This window comes from Ixodes scapularis, unplaced genomic scaffold (assembly GCF_016920785.2).
Source record: "Ixodes scapularis isolate PalLabHiFi unplaced genomic scaffold, ASM1692078v2 PGA_scaffold7__128_contigs__length_106722199, whole genome shotgun sequence".
Taxonomy (NCBI): Eukaryota; Metazoa; Arthropoda; class Arachnida; order Ixodida; family Ixodidae; genus Ixodes; species Ixodes scapularis.
The window spans coordinates 13831313-13851810 of NW_024609882.1; the positions used below are offsets into that span (position 1 = coordinate 13831313).

Below are 20498 nucleotides of genomic sequence, written 5' to 3' on the forward strand. Positions count from 1 at the left end.
GCAAAACCCGCTTGGAACATGACCGCCGTCTCCGGGAAGTCCTTGGCCGGCTGACTAAGGCGGGAGTCACGCTGAACCGCGAAAAATGCTCGTTCGCTACCAACAGTGTGAAGCTTCTCGGGGTAGTCGTCGGGGCCCAAGGCATTTCTCCAGATCCCGACAAGGTGGCGGCAATCCAAGTCATGACTCTGCCAGATGACGTCGCAGGCGTCCGTCGCATTTTGGGTCTTGTCAACCACATCGGTCGCTTCCTGCCACACATTTCAGATGTGACAGAGCCGATGAGGACGTTGCTGCTCAAGAACGCCGTATGGACCTGGGGCCCTGCCCAGCAGTCTGCCTTCTCCAAGCTGAAGCAGCTACTCTCCGCCGACCTCTGCGTCGCACGGTATCAGAACAACAGTCAGCCGACGCTAGTTCCTTCGGTCCTGGAACGGTACTCCTGCAAGAGCAACCTTCGGGTGAGCGTCAGGTTGTAGCCTTCGCGTCAAGGTCACTTATACCTACAGAACTGCGCTACAGCCAAACCGAAAAGGAGTTTCTCGCCGTGACATGGGCCGCGCTTCGGTTTGACCAGTACCTGCGTGGGCTAAGCTTCACCGTTGAGACAGATCACTTTCCTCTCGTCGTCCTGCTCGGAGGAAAAGATCTCGACTTGTTGCCACCCAGGATTCAGGGTATGCGTATAAAGTTGATACGCTACCAGTTCGACCTGAAACACGTGCCAGGCAAGCTTCTGGCCACGGCAGACACACTTTCCCGGGCGCCATGTGACGAGCATCCTTCCTCGACGGCACGATCCATCGAGCTTTTTGTCAGTGAAGTCGTCAAAGACTTTCCCCCCTACAATCGCTAACCGGCTAGAAGAAGTTCGTCAGCGTCAGACGGAAGACTCTGAGTGTACCTCAGTCGCCCGCTACTGCCAGGAGGGGTGGCCGGACAAAAGAAAGCTCTCTCCCAACCTAGTGCCCTACTGGAAAGAAAGAGGAAGACTGGCAGTCTCCGATGGTCTACTTCGTTTAGACTGTCGCCTTGTAACCCCTGCCGCTCTGCGTCACAACATCCTGGCCCTGCTACACGAAGGCCATCAAGGACAGCGGCGCTGCAAAGAGCGAGCTAGGGAGAGCATCTGGTGGCCCAACTGTACCGGTTGAGGAGAGCTGCTGGTCGTTATATAATAATCGTTAACCAACATCAGGATGGCTGCTCCTTTACGTCCTTATGTATACAAAGATGGCAGCGATGGAAACCTTTGAAACTAAACATATTACAAGTTTGTTTACCAACATTTATTTCAGTAAGAATTATCACGCTAAGTTCAGGCAATCGTTCTGCAGGATAAATGTTCAGTTCATCCCAATGCTTTCTTCGAATGTGTATATGCAAGACGTTTAGGCTGATAGTGAGCGCCGACTGTACATACGCGTCCTACGCTTGGAAAGACTGAAACGTCCTTACCATTTATATAATCTTGTTGAGGTCATTCTCGTTCGCGATTCGAATCATACTGCCTTCTTTCTTTCTTTCTTTTTCTTTTTTCCAGGCTTTTTTTCTTGCGTTTTTACGTATTTGTAGCATTTTCTCCCCAATTGCCTTGGTTTTTGCGTCCCAGAAAGAGTTTTTCAGTGTGTTTGCGAAGTTTTCATTCACATATATTTCTTAATTTTTCAAGGAAAAACGTTTTTGAATCCACAGATCTCTGGCGCTTCTTTACGTGAACCTTACCAGAAAAGGAGATGTTCTCTCTCTGGCTTTCAACCTGTGCGCAGTTTCGATGGTTTGGCTTGTTGGGGCTGAAAGCTCAAGTTTCTCAGGGAATACCTGTCACAACATTTACGAGGTTTTCATTTTCAGTTTCCCTCATCCCATGTGTTTCAATGCTTGACGTCGTACGATTTGAACCTCTTTCTCAATAAGGAGCGCGTCCAGATGGGTTTTTTTTTGTTGATCTTTCGATAGGTTTTGTCCAGACTTGTACGTAACACGTTACAAGTAAATAATGAATTACTTGTAATCGATTACATTTTACCGTAATTTTGTAACGCTCCAATTACTTCCTTTAAGGAGTAACGACCCTTGTAATTGAATTACATTTTTGATGCAATCGATCGCAAAATTACCCAATATAAATTTTTCTCAATTTCTTTTTTTTTTTTTTTTTTGCTTTTTTGGGTGGTGGTCGGGTTGGGGGGGGGGGGAGGCAGGGTTTAGATGTGCTGGAGTCATTCAGCTCTGGGCAACGGTCAATTTTTTTTTCGATTAGTCGGCCACTTCACTATACTTCGCTTCCTGGCATACTTGGGTAGTAATTCAATTACAGTAATTGAATTACTGTAATTTAATTACTTTCCTGGTAATTTGTAATTGTAATAATTACTTTTGGCTAAAAGGAATTGTAATTGTAATTTAATTACTTTCTAGCGTCAGTAATTGCTAAATTTCAGGCACAATTACAATTACTTTTGCAAGATTTTGCGGCGGCGGCGCTTTTCCCCCCTGGCCACGGAGACGACAGTACAGCCAAAGCGACAGTGGAGAGAGTGTATCCCAACCTGCTCAAAAGGAGGGAAAGGAGGAATGCGAAAGAGAGGACAAAATCCTTCATACCGATAGAACGGAATGAAGGATTTTGTAGACTGTAAAACGATTTAATGAAGAATCCGAGAAATAATTTGATAAATGAGGGCTACATTCGCGTCCGTTTTCGTTCCTATCGTAGTTGAATCTGACTCTTCGTCTCGTTCGCTTCCTGCTGCTCCTGTTTCTAGGGGTCTTTCTTATTTCTCATTCCCACACGGGGGCATCGGGGGTCGAAGTCGAGCTGGTTGGCTCCGATCACATCATCCGGTCGAAGCGGGGAGGCTCGAGGTTTTCCTTACCCGTCTTCGCCGCAAAGCATATTAGCTTACATATTTCAGTCAAGTTTGGGGACTTTTTTGTTCGTGAAATTATTCTCTTTTCTTTATGAGCTTTTTACGTCCTTCTGTATCTCGTATGTTGGTACCACTAACAGTAAGTCGTGCTACTCTAACATCGAGGCGAAGAAGCAAAGAAGCAGCAGGTCTTATTAACACGACTCACCCTGCTTTTCTTCCAACTGTTGTTGCTACACTGCTCTTCCTTCTCCCAATCCTCGTCTACCTTTTTGTATAAATCTTCATTATTTAGTGTTCGCTCTGCCTAACCCTTTCAACCGTTCGTCAGTCTGATTGGACGAGATTCCAAAACTTACAAACCGCTACTTTAGACTGTAGGGAGCTTGTTTTTACATTTGTTGTTCGCTGAAGGCTTTATTTTTTTATAAAGGGCTTGGCTTGCACTTTGTTTTTGACATCTCTATCGTGACCCTCCACGCGTTGTCCTCTCGTCCTGGCCTGTGGAACCGTCCCGAGGCGCGCAGTGCTACTTTGAATTGAGAACCAGCAACAGTCTTACCTACAATGGAAAAGGAAAGGCTGCCAGGGCCTTGTTACGAAAAATTCTTTAAACATATTAGCAGCAATGTAAAAAATATAATTGTGAAGTGCGAACTCTCCGCACCGTCTCTGAAAACAAATTTAACAAACCGAAAGGCGACCTCCACTTTGCGGAAACATTTGCAGGTAGGCAACTTTTTGTCACTTTCAATAATACTTAGGTATAAAAAATAATATTAATGGCTCGTCTATATCTTCTAGCTGAAACACGCTCAAGTAACTCATGAAATCGAGGCGTCCAAGAAACCGCAGTTTTGGAACAATTCGCGGATTCTAATTTTCATAACGCGCTGGGGTCGCAATATAGATTCCAATGTGTTTACATTTTACCGGAATTGCTCCCGGGACTTTTTTTTTTTTTTTTTCGCGAATTGTGGGTGATTCGCAAAATTCGCGAAAATAAAGTCGTTTTCAGTGTATCATTAATTTTTCGAGGTTGTTCTTGCCATGCTAAATTCGAATCGGTCTTCTTTATGAAACGCATAATATCGACACAATCATTGATATCCTAATGATTAGCTACATGACGATCCTAAATTTATTATCTATCTCAGCCGCTTTTTGGGTATTACCGTGCACTGAATTAACCCAGAATCCCTGACAATAGAGTTGCTGCTATTGTGACACTAGTTTTGTGGAAGCGACCACAGTTCGCGTGCTACGGTTACCCACATCCGGCATGTTACAAATCCACAGACGGGGAGAGGCAGCGAATCATCGTGGCTGAAATGTTTTCGTAAGTTGTCGTATTCTTTAAACGTTTGACGTCGTTTACAAGTTTCTCTTATTAGCCATTTTTACGTGAGTTTTATGATAGCAGTACTGTCGCATATTTGTTTCCTTGTATTATTTTTTAAGTTTATTTTTGTTGGTTTGACTTGGATACCATTTGCATAAGCTCTAAGGAGATTCACCTCGCACCTGTGAATTTTGTCGCCATTTATTTTTTATTTTTTGGGAATATAAGAACGCAGGAGTCCATTACTCCAAAATATTAAGTTCTATAATCCATTTAACAAATTTCATAAAAGGAAAGTACAATGCGTGACATTTATACAGCGGCCATACAACTCGTTCACAGTTTATATGGCCCAAGGTAATTTGGGGGGGGGGGGGGGGACTCAGAAATAAGTAATTGTAAAGTAATTGCATTACTTTTAAAAGGTAATTTGTAATTGTAATGAACTACTTTCGCGTAGTAGTAATTGTAATTGTAGTTAAACTACTTTGGGAGCTAAGTAATTGTAATTGTAATTAAATTACATTTTGGAAGTAATTTACCCATGTATGCTTCCTGGGTACATTATTTTTTGACTACACTGGAGACTACGTCTTCGTATGAAAAATGACCTTATTTAGCCCCTTGTGAGAAATGTATTTAAACAGCGCTCTTCTTATTTATTTATTTTTTCACAAGAGGGATTGGGTGTCACTCACGAGAGGGATATTCAGCTGTAAACAAAAACGGTCAAGGCTTTTTTTTTCTTCTTTTTTTTTTCGGAACAACTGAGCGCGAGACATCAAAGTTATGCTACAAAAAAAAAAAAAAAAATAAACGAAAAAAAACGTTGAATGGAAAGTCACGTGGGAAGTAATCGATTATTTAGAGTAAAAGTAATTTTTCAATTACTTTCTTGAGGCCGTAATTGTAATCGGTTACTTTTTACAGAGAAGTAATTGTAATTGTAATCTGTTACTTTTTTTCAGTAACGTGTACAAGTCTGGCTTTGCCTGGCTTTGAGAGTTCGCGAGTATCCCGTGGTGCTGCGCTGATAGCTTGTTGACGGTTGTTTTCACTCCAAAAACCTTCTTTTCGTTTTCATCTAATTTCGGGATAAGGTTCTCACACTTTGGTCCTCGCGCTTCTAAAGCTTTCTCCATTTTTTCCTTTCCTGTTTAGTACTGCTATCAGTGTTGTGCTCATTTCAGTTATTTTCACAGTCGAAACATCCAGGCCTAGTCCACTTGAACCACCAGTCTTTCCATTGCTTGCACCGGAAACACCTCTGTTGATTCTAACCGACTGTCTTCGACGGTGGATTTTACACGTGCTACAATTCAAAGAGTTAGGATCTTTCAACGCCGGGACATCTGCCGACGTGATATTGGTTCGAACATTCGGGAAATTTCAGGTGAGCACAGTCAGGTGACGCGACTTTGAGACAAGCTAGACAATCGCTCTGCGAAGACAGGCTACAGATAGGGCAGTCCAACGGAATGTCAGGCAATTACAGTAAACATATTGTCAGTACCTCACCGAAAAAAGCAAGGCGACAACGTTACATACTGTAACTGTCATTTCGCCTGACCTGATATTGGAATGACGTTGCGTTAATTTAATTTAGAGTCAATAATTTGTCGATGAATAAATTATCTTAAGGTTGTGATTTTTTCCCGCCAAATTTAGCGGGAAAACTAAATTGGTGCATAGGTCACGTGACGTCAGTTTTTCCGCTAAATTTAGGGGAAACCTTTTCGTTTACGCTCACGCCGTCGAAAAACCGGTGAACGGCCACTGGGAGCTTAAGCTGTAAAAAGATTTTCAAGTTCTTCCTGATTCTTGGTGTTCTCCAGTGAATGCTCAGCAAAGCGGATCGGGTGACCGCTGTTTACGTCACGGCCGAGGTGGTGCCAGAGGACACCCCACGAACGAGGCAGAGGACGGCAGAGCAGTCAAGCGCGCCCTGATGACGTCTGTTGGCGAATTCGCGTGGTTCTTTCCGCGCGCTCTCGAGCGCTCTTTCCAGAGCGCGCGAGATCGGGTGGTTGAAAGAGAGTGCTGTGCCCTGATCGGGTGGTTCATTCCGAGGGCGCCTCTCCCTCTCAGAGCGCTCTCTGGCACTCCGTCTGTAGCCGCCGGAGTGCGGAGCGGCGCAGGCGTCACGTGGTACTTGGACGGGGATCACGTGGTTTTGTTGATGATGGCCGGCAGTGGTCTGTGGTAATGTGCGGGGTACGGCATGACGTCGATTGATGTGTGGTTCTACAAAGTGCTTGTGAATTCGACGGTACGAGGATTACGACGGACGGGACGACATTCCTTTGCGACCGTAACAGGAAAAGTCGACGTGTGAAGTATTCCCAGTGCTTTCACGAGATCGTTCATCTCACGGCGGTGAATTCGCTAAGCCTAACCGAAGAAGAAACAGCTCGCAGAGCTCGCCGCTGTTTTACCGGGTTTTGTGGCCGCTTCAAGAAATTTTCAGGTTTGGTAAAAGTGCGTTCAAAGGTTTGTGTTATAAAATAAAGAGAGAGCCGAATATAATGCACTGTGATTTGTGTCACATGGCGACGCTTGCACGATATTTCGCCGTGAGACAAATGCGGTTTATTAACCATTTTATACACCAACTCATGTATACAAACAAACCGGAGCGCCCGGAGCGCCCCTAGCGGACGCCACCGGCGCCGCGCATGCGCGATGGGGGTGTGGGCAAGGAGCTCGCCGTCGCCCATAAACAAACCATTGAAATGCGATGTTGTCGGCGTCGGTGTGAGTCCCCCTGCCCTTGTTCGCGTACGAATTGTTGATTCTACGTCTTCCTGGCGATGTCTGACTATCTTGAGCGGCGTCAGCGAAATTACCGAGGCTCGTTACACCGCAAAACTTCGCGTGAATAATGTGACTTGTGGCGATTCATTCCGCGTGGACGCCGCAGATTGTACGCCAAAGCCTGATTCGCATGATGAGATTTCGCTCGGAATTTTCAGTCGCGACGCCGCTCGGGCTGCAAAAGCGTGAACCGTAGCTGAGATGGTCAACGACGATACTGAAAGTCGCAAGCAGAATCGGACCAACTGAATTAGGCATAACAAGTCGGTGTTGGTCACTGGTAACAATGACCAACATCTCCTTGTATCTACTGTTTACATCGAGCCTGCTTACCAACCTTCAAATTTAAGTCTTTTGAGGCCTGCACTCACTTCTTATCGCAAGTACCGGGCCAACATTTAATATGCGGACCGGCGTCGTCTAAGAGAGCAGACGACAAACAGAAACGTTTGAAAGAGCAGACGACAATTCGAACAATCAGGCGACCGTTTGAACTTGAAGACGCACTGAACGTAGTCCACAGGTGGTCCGCACAACTTTACAGTTTTCTGGCGTTCATGTTAGAACAAAACAAATAAATCTGATGCCCACAAGTATCCGTGAATTCAACCCAAAGTGCTTCCCGCCCAAGCAATCGTTGTCCGACGGCGTCTGGTTTTCCCTTTTCAAGGCAAATATCCACGTTCTCGGACGAGCCGAGCGCGTGAAAACTGACCTTCAAACCTTTCTCGACACTTTTGGTACGGCCCCAGTCGCGGCGTTTTGACGAGAAGGCAGGTTTTTGTCTGGTTCCTTTCAAAACAACGCAGGAATACACGTCTGGCATGGGGACTTCTGCCCACAGCCCCAGACCGGAAGTGCGACCGACGCGCCACCACCGCGCTGTGACGTCACAGAGATGAGTTCGTGTATATCTGCCTGTTCTGTCGTACGCATGACCGCTATCGCAGCGCGTTCACTGACGAAAACGCGATGAGTCGACAACTCTTTCGAAGCGTTGGCTTTCGTTCCGTTTTGCGAAAATCAATTCGCATACTGCTGTTTTCTTTTTTTTTTTACATGCCGATGCGTAAAACAATTTACGTCACAACAGTTATTTCATCACGTTGCGAGCGTAAATTTTGCTCAATCGTCCACCGTACGCTGTAAGATCGTGTTGTTTTTAATGCATTACCAATGTCAAGAAGTTTTACTTCCGTGACTGGTCTGAGAATCTCTGAGCGCTCTGAAGCCAGCAGTTGTGATCGGCTGAAAAGGATCCCGAGTAGCTCTGGCGGCGAGGAGGGGGCGCTCTGCTGAATCGAGGTCAGAGGAGAGAGGCGACCACCCGAATTCACCATGTCAGTCACCGGCGTACTACGCACGTACCACACGTACTACGTCGGGACAACAACAGAACCGGCGCGTCCGAAGGCTTCGTGCACCGCTCTGCGCACGTCACTCGAGCTCCCGCGGGGACAAAGGCCGCACACTTGTGTGGCGGCGTCCCGTCTCACGCGCGATAGCGCGGAGGCTCCGAGGAGACATTGAAAACAGAGGCTTTTCATATCGCCTTTTCCCCCCCAGGTGCGTTGCCGTTTGTTGCAATTGTCGAAGAAATGCGCGGGACTCGCCGCGAAATCCGCAGCCGCCGCAGAAAAAATCACGCTTGCAACGTCATATCCCGCCCTCCACCATCGGGCTACATTTGTGGTATGTGCTTTTAAACAGCCAGCAGGCAGCAACTTATATTTTACGCAACACGCCTACACACCCCTAGTCTGAGTCCACCACCCCGAATTTCCTACACGTTGTGCGAAAACCTATGGAATACAGCCCCCGAAACGCCTCCCAGAAACAGGCATTTCGGGTTCCCAAAATGTTGACATCTAAAATGAAGAAGAATCGAGTGAAATGTTGTCGTAAAATGTTAGCAGTGATGAACGGTGAGGAGAGCTGCTTTTACTGGCAGTTGATGAAGGGGTATAAAACGTGGATCCACCAGTGGAACCCCGAGTCCAAGCAAGAAAGCATGGTCTGGGAGCGCGAGAGTCCTCATCTGCCCGTTGAATTCAATACAGCATCTACGGGCAAGGTCATGGCGACAATTTTTTGTTATGTGGATGATCTTGCGCCGATCAATTACCACCCAAAACTACGATAACCGGGGCCTATTATACCCAGGTGCTGGTTCGTTTGCGTGAGGCCATCGAACATCAATGCCGGAAAAAACTAAAGAAGATGAATTTACTTCTTCACGACAATAATGCTCCAGCGTGCACGTCCCACGTTGCACAAGACACTACGCGGGAATGCGAGTTGGAAGTCGCCAAACCATCCAGCCTATTCTCAGGACGCTGCCCCCAGTGATTTCTTCCTGTTTCGACATTTGAAGAAAAACCTCGGAGGACGCCGATTTATCGACAATGATGACCTCAAGGAGGTAGTTGATTATCATTTCCAGGGGCGTGAGAAAAGTTTTTTTTTTTTTCAGCAATAGATGATTTGGGAAAATTACTAGGGTAGCTTAGTTCTGGAATTTCCCATAGATACGCGGCTTGCACGAGAAGTACCCCCCCATCTCCCTCGACGGCTCGGCTCCCGTCCTTCGACGCGCCACAGTTTTTTTGGGGGATGGCTGCTATGGTAACTGCAGTGCAATCTATGGAATATGTATGTTACAAAAGACAGCGTCTAGGTAGCACGTCACCGTACTCTGTGGAGCACACAGTCTAGAAACGAAAATTGAGGTGGTACTTGAAACGACGGGATGCGGAGCGAAAGAAGGGAGGAAGTACCCCTTCCAATGGGAGTCGAACAGAGGTCATCCAGTAACGTTGGTTACGGGCTCTTCTCACCACTGGAAATGACGTCCGTTGTTTTTCAGTGGTGGGAAGTTGTAGTTGTCGTAGTTTGTGTAGTAGGTCGCTGGGTGTCCGTCGACGATGTTGCCAAGTCCTTGGAAAAGATCGCCCGCCGTCCGCAGGAATCGAAGCCAAGGCGTAACCATATAGAGGTGCGCCAGAGCGTTTTCTTAAAAATATATTTAATTCACGCATAAAAAAAAAAAAACAACCAAAACACAATTACATTTCATTATTACGTCACGTCAACTCGATTAATTCAAAATGCCCAGTTCTCACTCCCTGTTGGACAAAACATTCAAGCTGCAAACACGCAATGGTATGCGAGTCGCGAAGTACGAGACCTACACAGACGGACAGGAAGTACGAAACGAACCTCGCGCCGCAAACTGGAGTATTAACACGGTCAGCCATGTATCATACTATGCTCGTACGAAAATGATGAACTGAGATGTGAACAGTTTAAAAATGCAGTAGGTTTCGGCATGCATTAAAGAAACTGAACCATACTGACACCGATGCGCGTGCCTTTCATACGCTCTTAAACACGATACATTCCAGCTACTCACAGGCAACGGTATGCGAGTCGCGAGGTACGAAAATACACAGGTCAACATGAAGTACGAAAAAAACCTCGCGCTACCAACTAGAGTATTAACACGTTCAGAAATGTATCATAGTACACTCATACGATAATGATGGACTGACACGTTAACATAGGTTTAAAAGGTATGTTTATAGGCATGCGTTAAAGAGACTGAACCATTCTTGCACCGATGCGCGTTTCTCGTATACTGTCCTTACTTTGGCAACTTCTTCAATAAAATGAGACGTATCGTAGGTGGTGGTTCAGCCTTTCTGTTTATTACGCGGCACTTCCACTTGCTATGCAAGCCTAGAAGCACGAATAAATCACATGGAGCGAGTTCGTGTGTCTCGACAGGAGGAAATCGTATACTATGTTCCGTAAAATCAGTATGCGTTTTCAGTGCTCGTTGAATAAAATAAAAAAAAAAATACTGCGTCATTGCAGGAAACGAAGCAGTGTTCGATGGTCCCAGGCTTGTTACATAGTCAACAGTTTATCGTCCATGGAACAAAACAAAAAAAAAAAATAAATAAAACCTTTTCCTGAAGCCACCACTTGACAGGTAGTGTTGAGGTATGCAATTTAAAGAAAAATATCTTTGCGCTCGGAGATACACGAATATTTTTAACACGCTTCGAGATATACTCTCTTGTACCGTAACTAAACATTAATCTATGCATTGAGAGAGGAAATAAGAACTTCAACTAACGTGGGAGGCAAACATATCGTTGAAACCCACAGTGAAGATTCCAGCGAAAACCGAACTTCCGAAAAGAACAAGACGTCAACCAACCCCCTTCCAAAAAACCGTAAGCCGGCAGCGCTCGTGCCGGGAGACGCGCTTTCACGCCCTCGGAAAAACAAAACAAAACAAAACAAAAAAATAAATAAAGAAGGAAAGGAGTTTGGAACAAAGTGGTCCGATATCTATTTTGTTCCGAACGTTTTTGTTTACGGAACTCCTCCGACTTCACCGTGGCCTGTCGCAGCTCTCGCTGTGACGGTACTCTGGATGAACACAGGGCTGGTCAACACTTCTCTTCAGGAATAAGAGAATTTGGAAAGCGACGTGCGAAGTGCGTTGACATTCAGGGCGGCTGGGCTGAGAAATAAAACTGTTCTCGCTCCTACGTTGTGCTTAGGACTTGTCGAACGCCCTCGAAGGCCTTGGTCAACCGTCAAAAGCAGAGCTGTTGGCGGTGTTTCTTTTTCTTGTTTATTTTAAGTGATCACGTACTGGCTCGTCGGCGCGGTAACTATTATTTCAGCTACTATCTCGATGTGGGACTCTATGTCCGAGAGAAAAGAGGTTGTTGAAAATAAAGTCAGCAGTGCTTGAGGCGGTGTTGGATTGTTCGTTCTTTGAGTATCTCGTCTGTTTTGGTTTTTCTGTTTTTTTTAGTGTTACGACATGTACCAGCTCGCCTGCGCGATAACCATTATTTAATGACTCAGTTTGTGACTCCATGTTAAAAATAAAAGGATAAGAAAACTGCTGCAAATCAGCAATGTCCCTTTCGTCTGTTTCTTTGATCTGGTACCTGCTCGCCTGCGCAGTATTTGAACAGCGATTAGTGAATTTAATAGGAACGTTTAGCAAACCGTTGCCGTGCTCCGCGTACCTTACTACCGGTACCGGGACCGCGGGGCGCGCGCTTAAAGCGTGCTTCAAAGGCTCCGGTAGTGCGGTACGCGGAACACGGCAACGGTATGCTAAAGGTCCCTAATATCTTATTCCGCTCCCCAGTGGGACCAGCATCGAAGGCTTGCCTACGGTGAGTTTAATCAGTCCGCGCTAATGTTCGTACATGTATACGCGACATTCCGAATAGCGCTCGCGATTGCTGGAAGGTCGAAACGACAGAAATCCTGCTCACCGGGCGGCGACTCCGCGGGTTGACATTTTGGTATCCTTGCCCTTTCCGGGACGTTCCAAAATGGGCCGGTGCGCGCTCGCGTGGAAGTGTCCGCACAGGTCGGGAGCTTTATCGCATCTCTATTCCTTCTAAGACCGAACGGAACTACGGTGCTTTATCGTCGCCTCGCCGATAGGCCTCCCGATAATGATTTAAAGGTCCCCTATCGGTTGTTACGAGGGCTCTTCGAGACACGGACGGAGGCACTGGAGTACCACAAGTTCCAGCCACTCATTTGGCGACGGACTCTTTAATACCAGGTCTTTATAGTCGGGAGAAAAGGGTCCGGGGGTTATTGAGCTCCTCGTTTGGATCGTACAAAACCAACCTTACCTTTTGCTAGATGAGTTTTGCGCATTCCTGCTCTCTTCCATGTACGTTCTTTGGCAGCAAGAGGAACAAATGTTTGCGTATACTGTTCACCATTATTCGGAAGAGTTATTCTTTAGGGCAGGGGTGGCCAGGCTCACCCGGTCTAAGAGCCGCGGCTAAATCCGAAAAACTCCGAAAATCATCCGCCGGTAAAATTTTTATTCGTTCGGATTTATATTTTGATAAAACTCTGAATAATAATCTGTCAACACCCCCTTCCCTTCCCCCCCCCCCCCCCCCCCTCCCCCCCATTTTGCAACGAAGTTTGATCAGCGCCCAGGGTCAATGGTCCGGGGAAAATGCCACTCCAGCTATCTTTCAATTCACGAACCATTGTTAAACGGGGTCTTACCGCTTTTCTCGTCAAGGTGCATTCAGGACTCCGGGTCACTGTACTTTCGGGTCGTGACAAAAGCCACTGCTTTGGTTTCTGCAGTTTGAGCCATACAATTTGTGCTTCAGAGGAAGGAGAGGTTGTGTTTTTGTAGCCGTGAAAGCTATAGACCATAGAGATTCTCTAAAATGGGGAAGAGGGGCAGTTGAAACTTCTCTATTGTACATCATTTACCAATCCACGTAGCGCAGCCGCGGGGTAGGTTGATGGAATGGGATGGGATGAATACGAGCTTTTCAGCTACCTCTGGGAGTTTATTGATCATAAGGTATCGACGTTTATCCAAGCATCATTCGTGTGCAACGTTTGTCTCGGGACAAATTAGAATTGCCAATGGCAATGGCACCAATGCCAAATCCAGCTGAAAGAAATATTAATTAACACGAGCGGGCTTTATTTTATTTAGTTTTAATCTAGCGTACATTTACATCCGGATAATATTTATTTATTTTTAATAGAAAACACCGCGCAATTAAACTCCGGATTTCGGAGAATTGGGAATGAACAAAAATAAATTTCAATAAACTCGGAATTTTCGACAAAAAATAAACTCCGAAAAACACCTTCCGAATTGGACGAGAAATAAGCTCCGAAAACACGGAATCCTAGTTATGACGGCTTACGTCTGCTCATGAGTTATAACGAGACGCTACCAGAGTCACGCAGCAGCCGGCCTGCAATGAGAGGCGTTTCTCTAAGCTGGCGTCTTGGTGTGAAACACCCACTCCGACTTGCTTCGCTCTTCAACCGGTGTATGTGCGCCCCGCCGCTTCCAGGATGGGCTCGTTTCAACCGTTGCAACACGGTGAAGGTCGAGAGGGCGGGGCTGAACACTCCTTCGCTACAACCTGGCTCATGGGAAGAAGTTCGATACAGGATGACATCGCACTCCTACGGGAGATGCCTGCCACAAACTCTGGGTATTCAACGCCCCATAATACTCCTGAGACAAGAAAAAAGGACAATTACACACGAAGTTTCAAAATTTCGGAGACAAACTAAGTAGATACATGTTTTTTCGGTCTCGATATAGACGACTCGCATAATGTACATTAATTATATCGTGAACATAATAACACTTACACCTGAGATCTTACTTTATGCAAAAGGCTCAAATTATGTTTTTTTCCGGAACAAACATACATAACTGCAGCGAAATTCTTCTCTTTCTTTCCTGTGTTCGTCCCCTGTCGCGCTAATTGTGTGTACTAAAAACATAGATAAGCTCAATATGTTGGCAAACGAATGGATGACACAGCTAAGTACTTGGCTAGTGTGTAACACGTTAGAATTAAACATCGAAAAAAATCACATTTAGGGCAAAAAATAATAATATTGATCGAGCGCTTAGTTTACAATATAGAAACGATGGAATTGGTTAGGTCAAAGCCCAAAGCTCATCAATTTTCGCAAATATTAAACACCAGCCCATAATAGAAGTAATAGCAATGATTCATAGCTCCGAAACAATACCCAAATTAAAAACTATATCAAGAACATATCTTTTAGGTACAGCATGAAATGTTGAAATATCTTTTTTTACGATTTAAATGGTTTTATATGGTGCGTATTATTGTGCATAATTATAACAGTTATATTAGTTTGTACAATGTGAAATAGAATTTCATATCTGTTAACATTTATACTCAGTTACGCTTTTTTTTACTGCTGCTGTGCCGCTCAACTGTACATGGGGATGGGGTCAGGCGACATGAGTCGCCTTTTGTCCCATTTTCCTGAACGCTCGTTCGAATAAAAGGAATTCTAAATTTGGACGAGTTTTGAGGGGAACGGACGTGTGCATACTAGCGAGACGCTATTTTTAATCACAAAGTCACTTTTATGTCAACGACAACTCTCTATAATGAAGAAATGGGCCTGCAAGCTGCCCTGAATGACCCCAAACTGAAACCCCAATATTACAAACAGCAACCAGCAAAGTACTGAACTCCTGGAGCCCCTGAACGAGCTTAATGATCCATACTTGGAAAACGTTTCCCATCTAAGGATAATGAGGTTGGTTGTTTGATAGAGTGATCCTTTGAAAGAAACAAAGCGTGTTGTAAGCCAACCTTCCTTATCTTTGGAGAGAGAAAAAGGTATGAATAATGGAGTTCGCTGAAGGGCGTCCTGAAGGTCAGTAGGAACTCAGTACTTCTTTCATTTTTATATTTTTATTTATTGGACATTTTATTAGTCCCATGCTAAGGAATTTCATTGAAGTGGTCATTAAAATAAACTTGGAAAAACGAGAAAAAATAAGAAAAGTTAACGAAGCACATGCAAAAACACCGATACGCAAGATACAAACAATATAGACAAAAATAGTCATCCAAAGCAGAATATATGTATATCTGACCATGCTGTTTCTAAATGGGACTGACTCCAACTCGGAATGGATAGCGCAGTGGGAGCTTCTCTACAGCAGCAAATCGAAAGTGACTGGCATCCGCTGTCATTTTTCTCGAGGGAACTGTCTCCAAGAGAAGTCCGATAGAAAACCTTTGGAAGGGAGCTCCTGGCCCTTGCCATGAAGCACTTTCGTCACCTCGTTCGGGGACGAAATGATTTCGTCCCGACTGACCACAAGCCACTGAGTTTTGCGCTGACCTCCCACGGTGCGGCGCATACTCCACGAAAGGCGCGAATATTTCACAATGTACGAACTCGCTTTGTAGAGAGTTTTAGTAGACCTTTTTCATTTTAAATTAAAAGTGAGTTCTCCAACCACAACACCGTAAAAAGAAGTACCGACGCTTCGAAGCCTACTTGGCTCATGTTTCAAAAGTAGTGCAAGGTGCGTCGATGCACAAGGCACGTGCAACGTGCAGCACTTGGGAAGATCATGGCGGCACAGCGCCGCACTACTTTAGCCGCACTAAGCTAGATTTCAGACGCCATGTTCTTCCCAGAAGTGGCGCGCGGCACGTGTCTCGAGCATTTCTACAACAATGAATGGCGCCACTTTTTACAGAATAGAGGGGCTTTATCTATAGGTCGTATAGGGCAGTCACGGTTTTGTGGTTGGAGGATTCTCTTATGATTTAATCGTTTCACCCAACCAGACAAATCTCTGTCGAAGATGTCTACCTTCAAGTATTTATCTATTCACTTCGGAACGGGTACAGCACAGCTGGCGGGCATAAGAGCATTGTCAGACTGTCAACTTCGACGGTGGTAGTTTTGGAATGCGATGGCTCCTAGCTTCCACTGTGCTTTTTAAGCACACCATCTAACTTGTCGTCGCAACTGATGGTAAGTAGCCAGGGTAACAACTCGTGACGTCACGGCGAGGCAAATTCTGGTCGTGACGTCATGGATGGACACCATAATAGGGCGCCACCGAAACATCTCGACCCCTAAAGGAGGAGTCAAGCGGGCTTCGAAACATGGGGACCTCTTTTTACAGTTTTGTAGTTGGAGAATTCTCTATCAGTTTAATAATTTAACCCAACCAGACAGATCTCTGTCGACAGCGGCGTACCAACTTGCTTTTTGAGTAGAATGGCAAACCAAACCCCTCCCCCCCCCCCCCCCGCCCCCCCCCCCCCCCCCTCTCGTGATTCGGTGGTCTGCTAAAAAGTAGAAACCAACGCCATCACTGGGCGAGGCGTAGCGGTGGCTCCGTTGCTTACGGCCCGGCCGTACCGTAAAATACCGGGCAAGCGCCCACTCAAACTTTGGAGATAATCGCTAAAAATGGGGGATGGGCGCTTGTCCGGTCGTCAATTTTACATATAAATGTATTGGGCATATTTTCTCAGATCTTACGAGTTTGGTAATGGGCGCTTAATGGGGAATGGGCGGATGCGCAATATTCTACGGGAGATTTTTTTTAAATTTTTTATCGCGACCTCGGTGGCAACGCGATGCCATCATGCTGCGCCGTGGATTGTACAGACAGCGTTGCGAAAGGGAAAAAGCTTTTTGCCACCCCGATTCGATGGGAGGAGAAAACCTTCAGCGGCGAAGACAATGGCTCCACCGGTTCAGTCGGAAAAGTTTCGACTGACTCCGAAGGAGACTTTGCGAGGTAAGTCATTGTAAAACTCTGAGTCGTATTACCTTTCTCTTCTGATCTCGCCAACGTAGATCGCTTAGTACGATCATGAGACGGGACAAACACGAAGCTAAATTACCGGCACGAAGAACTTTGACACGTCTTTTCACGCGTATATGATCATAGAAACTGACTCGCTCGCTCTTAGCTCGCTTGCCTTGAGTCGGCCGAGTTGAGAACGACGCGTGAGAGACTGGGGTGCCACTAAAATAAAGAGGGTTGCAGTGTCACCGCGAGCATATTGCGTCAGTGAATGGCGAGTCACCAACGATCGAGCAGCTCGCGTTTTTGTTTGTAGAGCATATTTCTACGATCGGTGCTTCACAAATGGCAACTAAAAATATGCGATGCTGCATTCATTTTTCAGGATCACTTCACGAACGATCAGTTTGAGCCAGTGATCTTGGCAAAGACTGGCCTCAAGAAACTCAAGCCATATCCAGCTCCTTCCATTTTTTTACACCGACCTCTTCCAAAAAAAAAAAAAAAAAAAAAAAAAACAGAACGCTTTCCACTTTCTTCCCCCCCCCAAAAAAAAAACAACAGGACGAAGAAAACTTTTTATGGTAAGACATCTGATTTAATATGAGCTGTTGCGTTGCGTTTGTTTTATTAAAGCTTGGAGCATAAGCTTTGAACCATTGTATAGATATATCTTGGATTGTTGTCAATAAGACACACTTAATATATTTTTTTTCTCTACAAATCTTTGCCAGTTGAGTGACCTGGTTTTACTTTAATTCATCAAAATTTCTAGCTCACCACGTCATGCACCGCTGTTTTTGTATAGGTTTGCGTGATCGAAGAAACGATTGTTTCGGATCCCCAGACACAGCAAATGAGTATGATTTGTGACGACATCCTGGTCAAAAAAGATTAGGATCTTTTTTGTGTGTAGGATCGAGGTATATGGTAAGAAATGTGCAGTAGCAAATTTTATTACGGATGTCTTTCTAGTTGAACAGGAGTGTTCCTTGAAAAGGCGACTATTCCAGATGGTGACAATTGTGCAATATTTTGCCTTGTATCAATAGATATTTTATTGTCTTCATCTTTGTATGGGATTTTTTTTTTCCAGCGTAGCGCAGCCCGCTACTCCGGAACGTAGAACGGAGGTCCAGAAATGTGTTTTAGTCGACCGTTTTTCTTCAGCGTAAGAGCGTTTCGAGAGCGTTCGAAAAAGACGCTTGCGAAGCCCCACAAATAAAATTTTTAGAACTAGTAAAAAAAATGAAATAAACGTGAACAGCAAGAGATTGAAAGGGAGCGTGTTTGTAGAAGTAGTAAAGGCGAAGGTAAGGCTAATAAACACAGAAGAAGGGAAGGCATACACCCGCGCAGTATCAAGCTATAAAAAATATAAATAATTGTTTCACGTTCTGTGCGTGCGAAGCTGAAGATATATAAGCACGAGCAGAGCCGTGTATAGAGAGAGTTTGGCCATACATTGGGAAGTATAGGAAGCAAATAAAGGAGACGCCAGTGGTCGAAAGCGGGCTGGGCGTTTTGTAGGGCGTCTCCACAAACTCGAGTCTGGACAGCCAGAAGCCGCGAATAATACCCTGGTGGCGGTCGCGAGAAACAAAATTAATAAGTGTGTCGGATTAACTCTTGGTGACTTAAAATATGGTGCACGTGATTTTTCGATCACGCTCATGCAAAATAAATATCTAGTAGAACAATCGACGTAATCCGTACGCCTGTTGCCGAGGGCCCGAATTCTACCGTCCAAGCGGTCAAACTCCATCCGAGCAAAACAGAGTTCGAGCGGAACATTCGATTCTAACATCTTTTTGCATGATCATAATCGAAACATCACGAGCAGCATAATTTCAAGCAGGAAGAGTCGCTGTTTTATGACTTTATCAACAAACGAAAGGTAAACCTCACTGGAAGTAAGGGCTAAGCAGGACCCAATGCAGACTCCTTTATCCTGTCTGAAGATCTTCCCTGCACATTCTACCAGGGTGGATTGAAGGTAAATGGCTGTTGAGTCCACGAAACCTGTCACTCAAACACCTGATGAGTTCTGGAAATCAGAAGTCCCATGCTCGTAAATAGCACCAGAAACATTCTAGAAGTAATTTTGGGTCTAAGCTATAGTACATGTCTTTTATGTCTAGCGTAAACATGGCGAATGGACTGGTAGAGGAGTGTAGGGGACTGATGCGTGATATCAATTCAACGGAGTTGTAAACCCTGAATGGCTGGTGAAGGCGAACAACAGAAAGGTGCTTCTGCAAATTGAAGCCAAGTGTTTTTTACCAACAGCCCGTTGGCTTAGTGACTGCGTGGTCATGTATCCACGGCCGCTACCGCGAACCGAGGCGTTGAATGCACATGTCGGTTGCTTTTACCACAGTATTTCGACGTGACGGATGTAAACCAGACTTGTGCCTATCTCAAATACTCTTCTCAAGATACTGCATTTCAAATACTTTTAGAATTGTCTTGTTATCTTGCAAATACTTTTCATCGGGAGTATTTGACACTGTATTTTAATTACATTTCTGAGTATCTTGCACTCATTATCTCGAATACATTTTTGACATTCCGCCATTTTCAGAGTTTTCTGGAATGAAGCGGCGTGCGCGTGGCACGGGCAAACGTGAACATTGTCTCGAGCAACCAAATCCTTTTGCTAGATTCAATAAGCTCCGATGACTTAGATTGAGACCGTGATAACATCGCTTTTGTACCGATTGTGACTCATATTTCACACCAAAGTTCTTACAAAAGCGCCTTCCAAAAGGCCTTTTTTTCTGTAGAGTTTCCTCCCGAAAATTCTCAAGGGGGTTTTTACCGAAGTAAAGATTGCCACACTGAGGCGCAACGCAGAACGGGAAACGACCCAAGACAACAATGCAGACTTCAGTGTCAAGAAAATAACAAATATAAGAAAATGATAAGTGGACACAAAAATAACACACTTTTGTTTTTGCTTGTCGTATATTTGACAACGCTACTGCAAAACGTCGAAGTTTTTCTTGTTTCTTTTCTTTGTGTCGTCAGTCCGGCACTTATTACTCTCGCGAACACTGTTTGTAAGCGAACATTGATAAGCAGAGAACAAGACAGGAAACTAACTACGAGCACGATGACCTCTCAAAATGCAAACAAAGCGTCCCCCAACGTTGACTGCCTTTCTGAACGCAACCTACTTGAGAAAGGTGTGACGGGTGCCGTGGCTATTATGTGGGCTCCCTTTCTTATCCATTCACTGATTTCCGTATCCTAAGTTCGTTTATAGTGAAGACCCCATTTAAGGAATATGAATTGTAGTTAAACGATGCGT

The 20498-nt window shown here is 45.1% G+C and overlaps 1 protein-coding gene across 1 annotated transcript in view; it reads right to left on the bottom strand.

Moving 5' to 3' along the window:
- The window catches only part of LOC8052031 (choline/ethanolamine kinase), a 58375-nt gene extending 45922 nt beyond the window's left edge, over window positions 1–12453 (bottom strand). Inside the window, exon 1 of the mRNA XM_042286571.1 lies at window positions 12339–12453. Coding sequence (XP_042142505.1) covers window positions 12339–12364 — 26 coding nt within the window. The 5' untranslated portion in view covers window positions 12365–12453. The remainder of the gene's footprint in view (window positions 1–12338) is intronic.
- Window positions 12454–20498: the final 8045 nt, after the last annotated feature.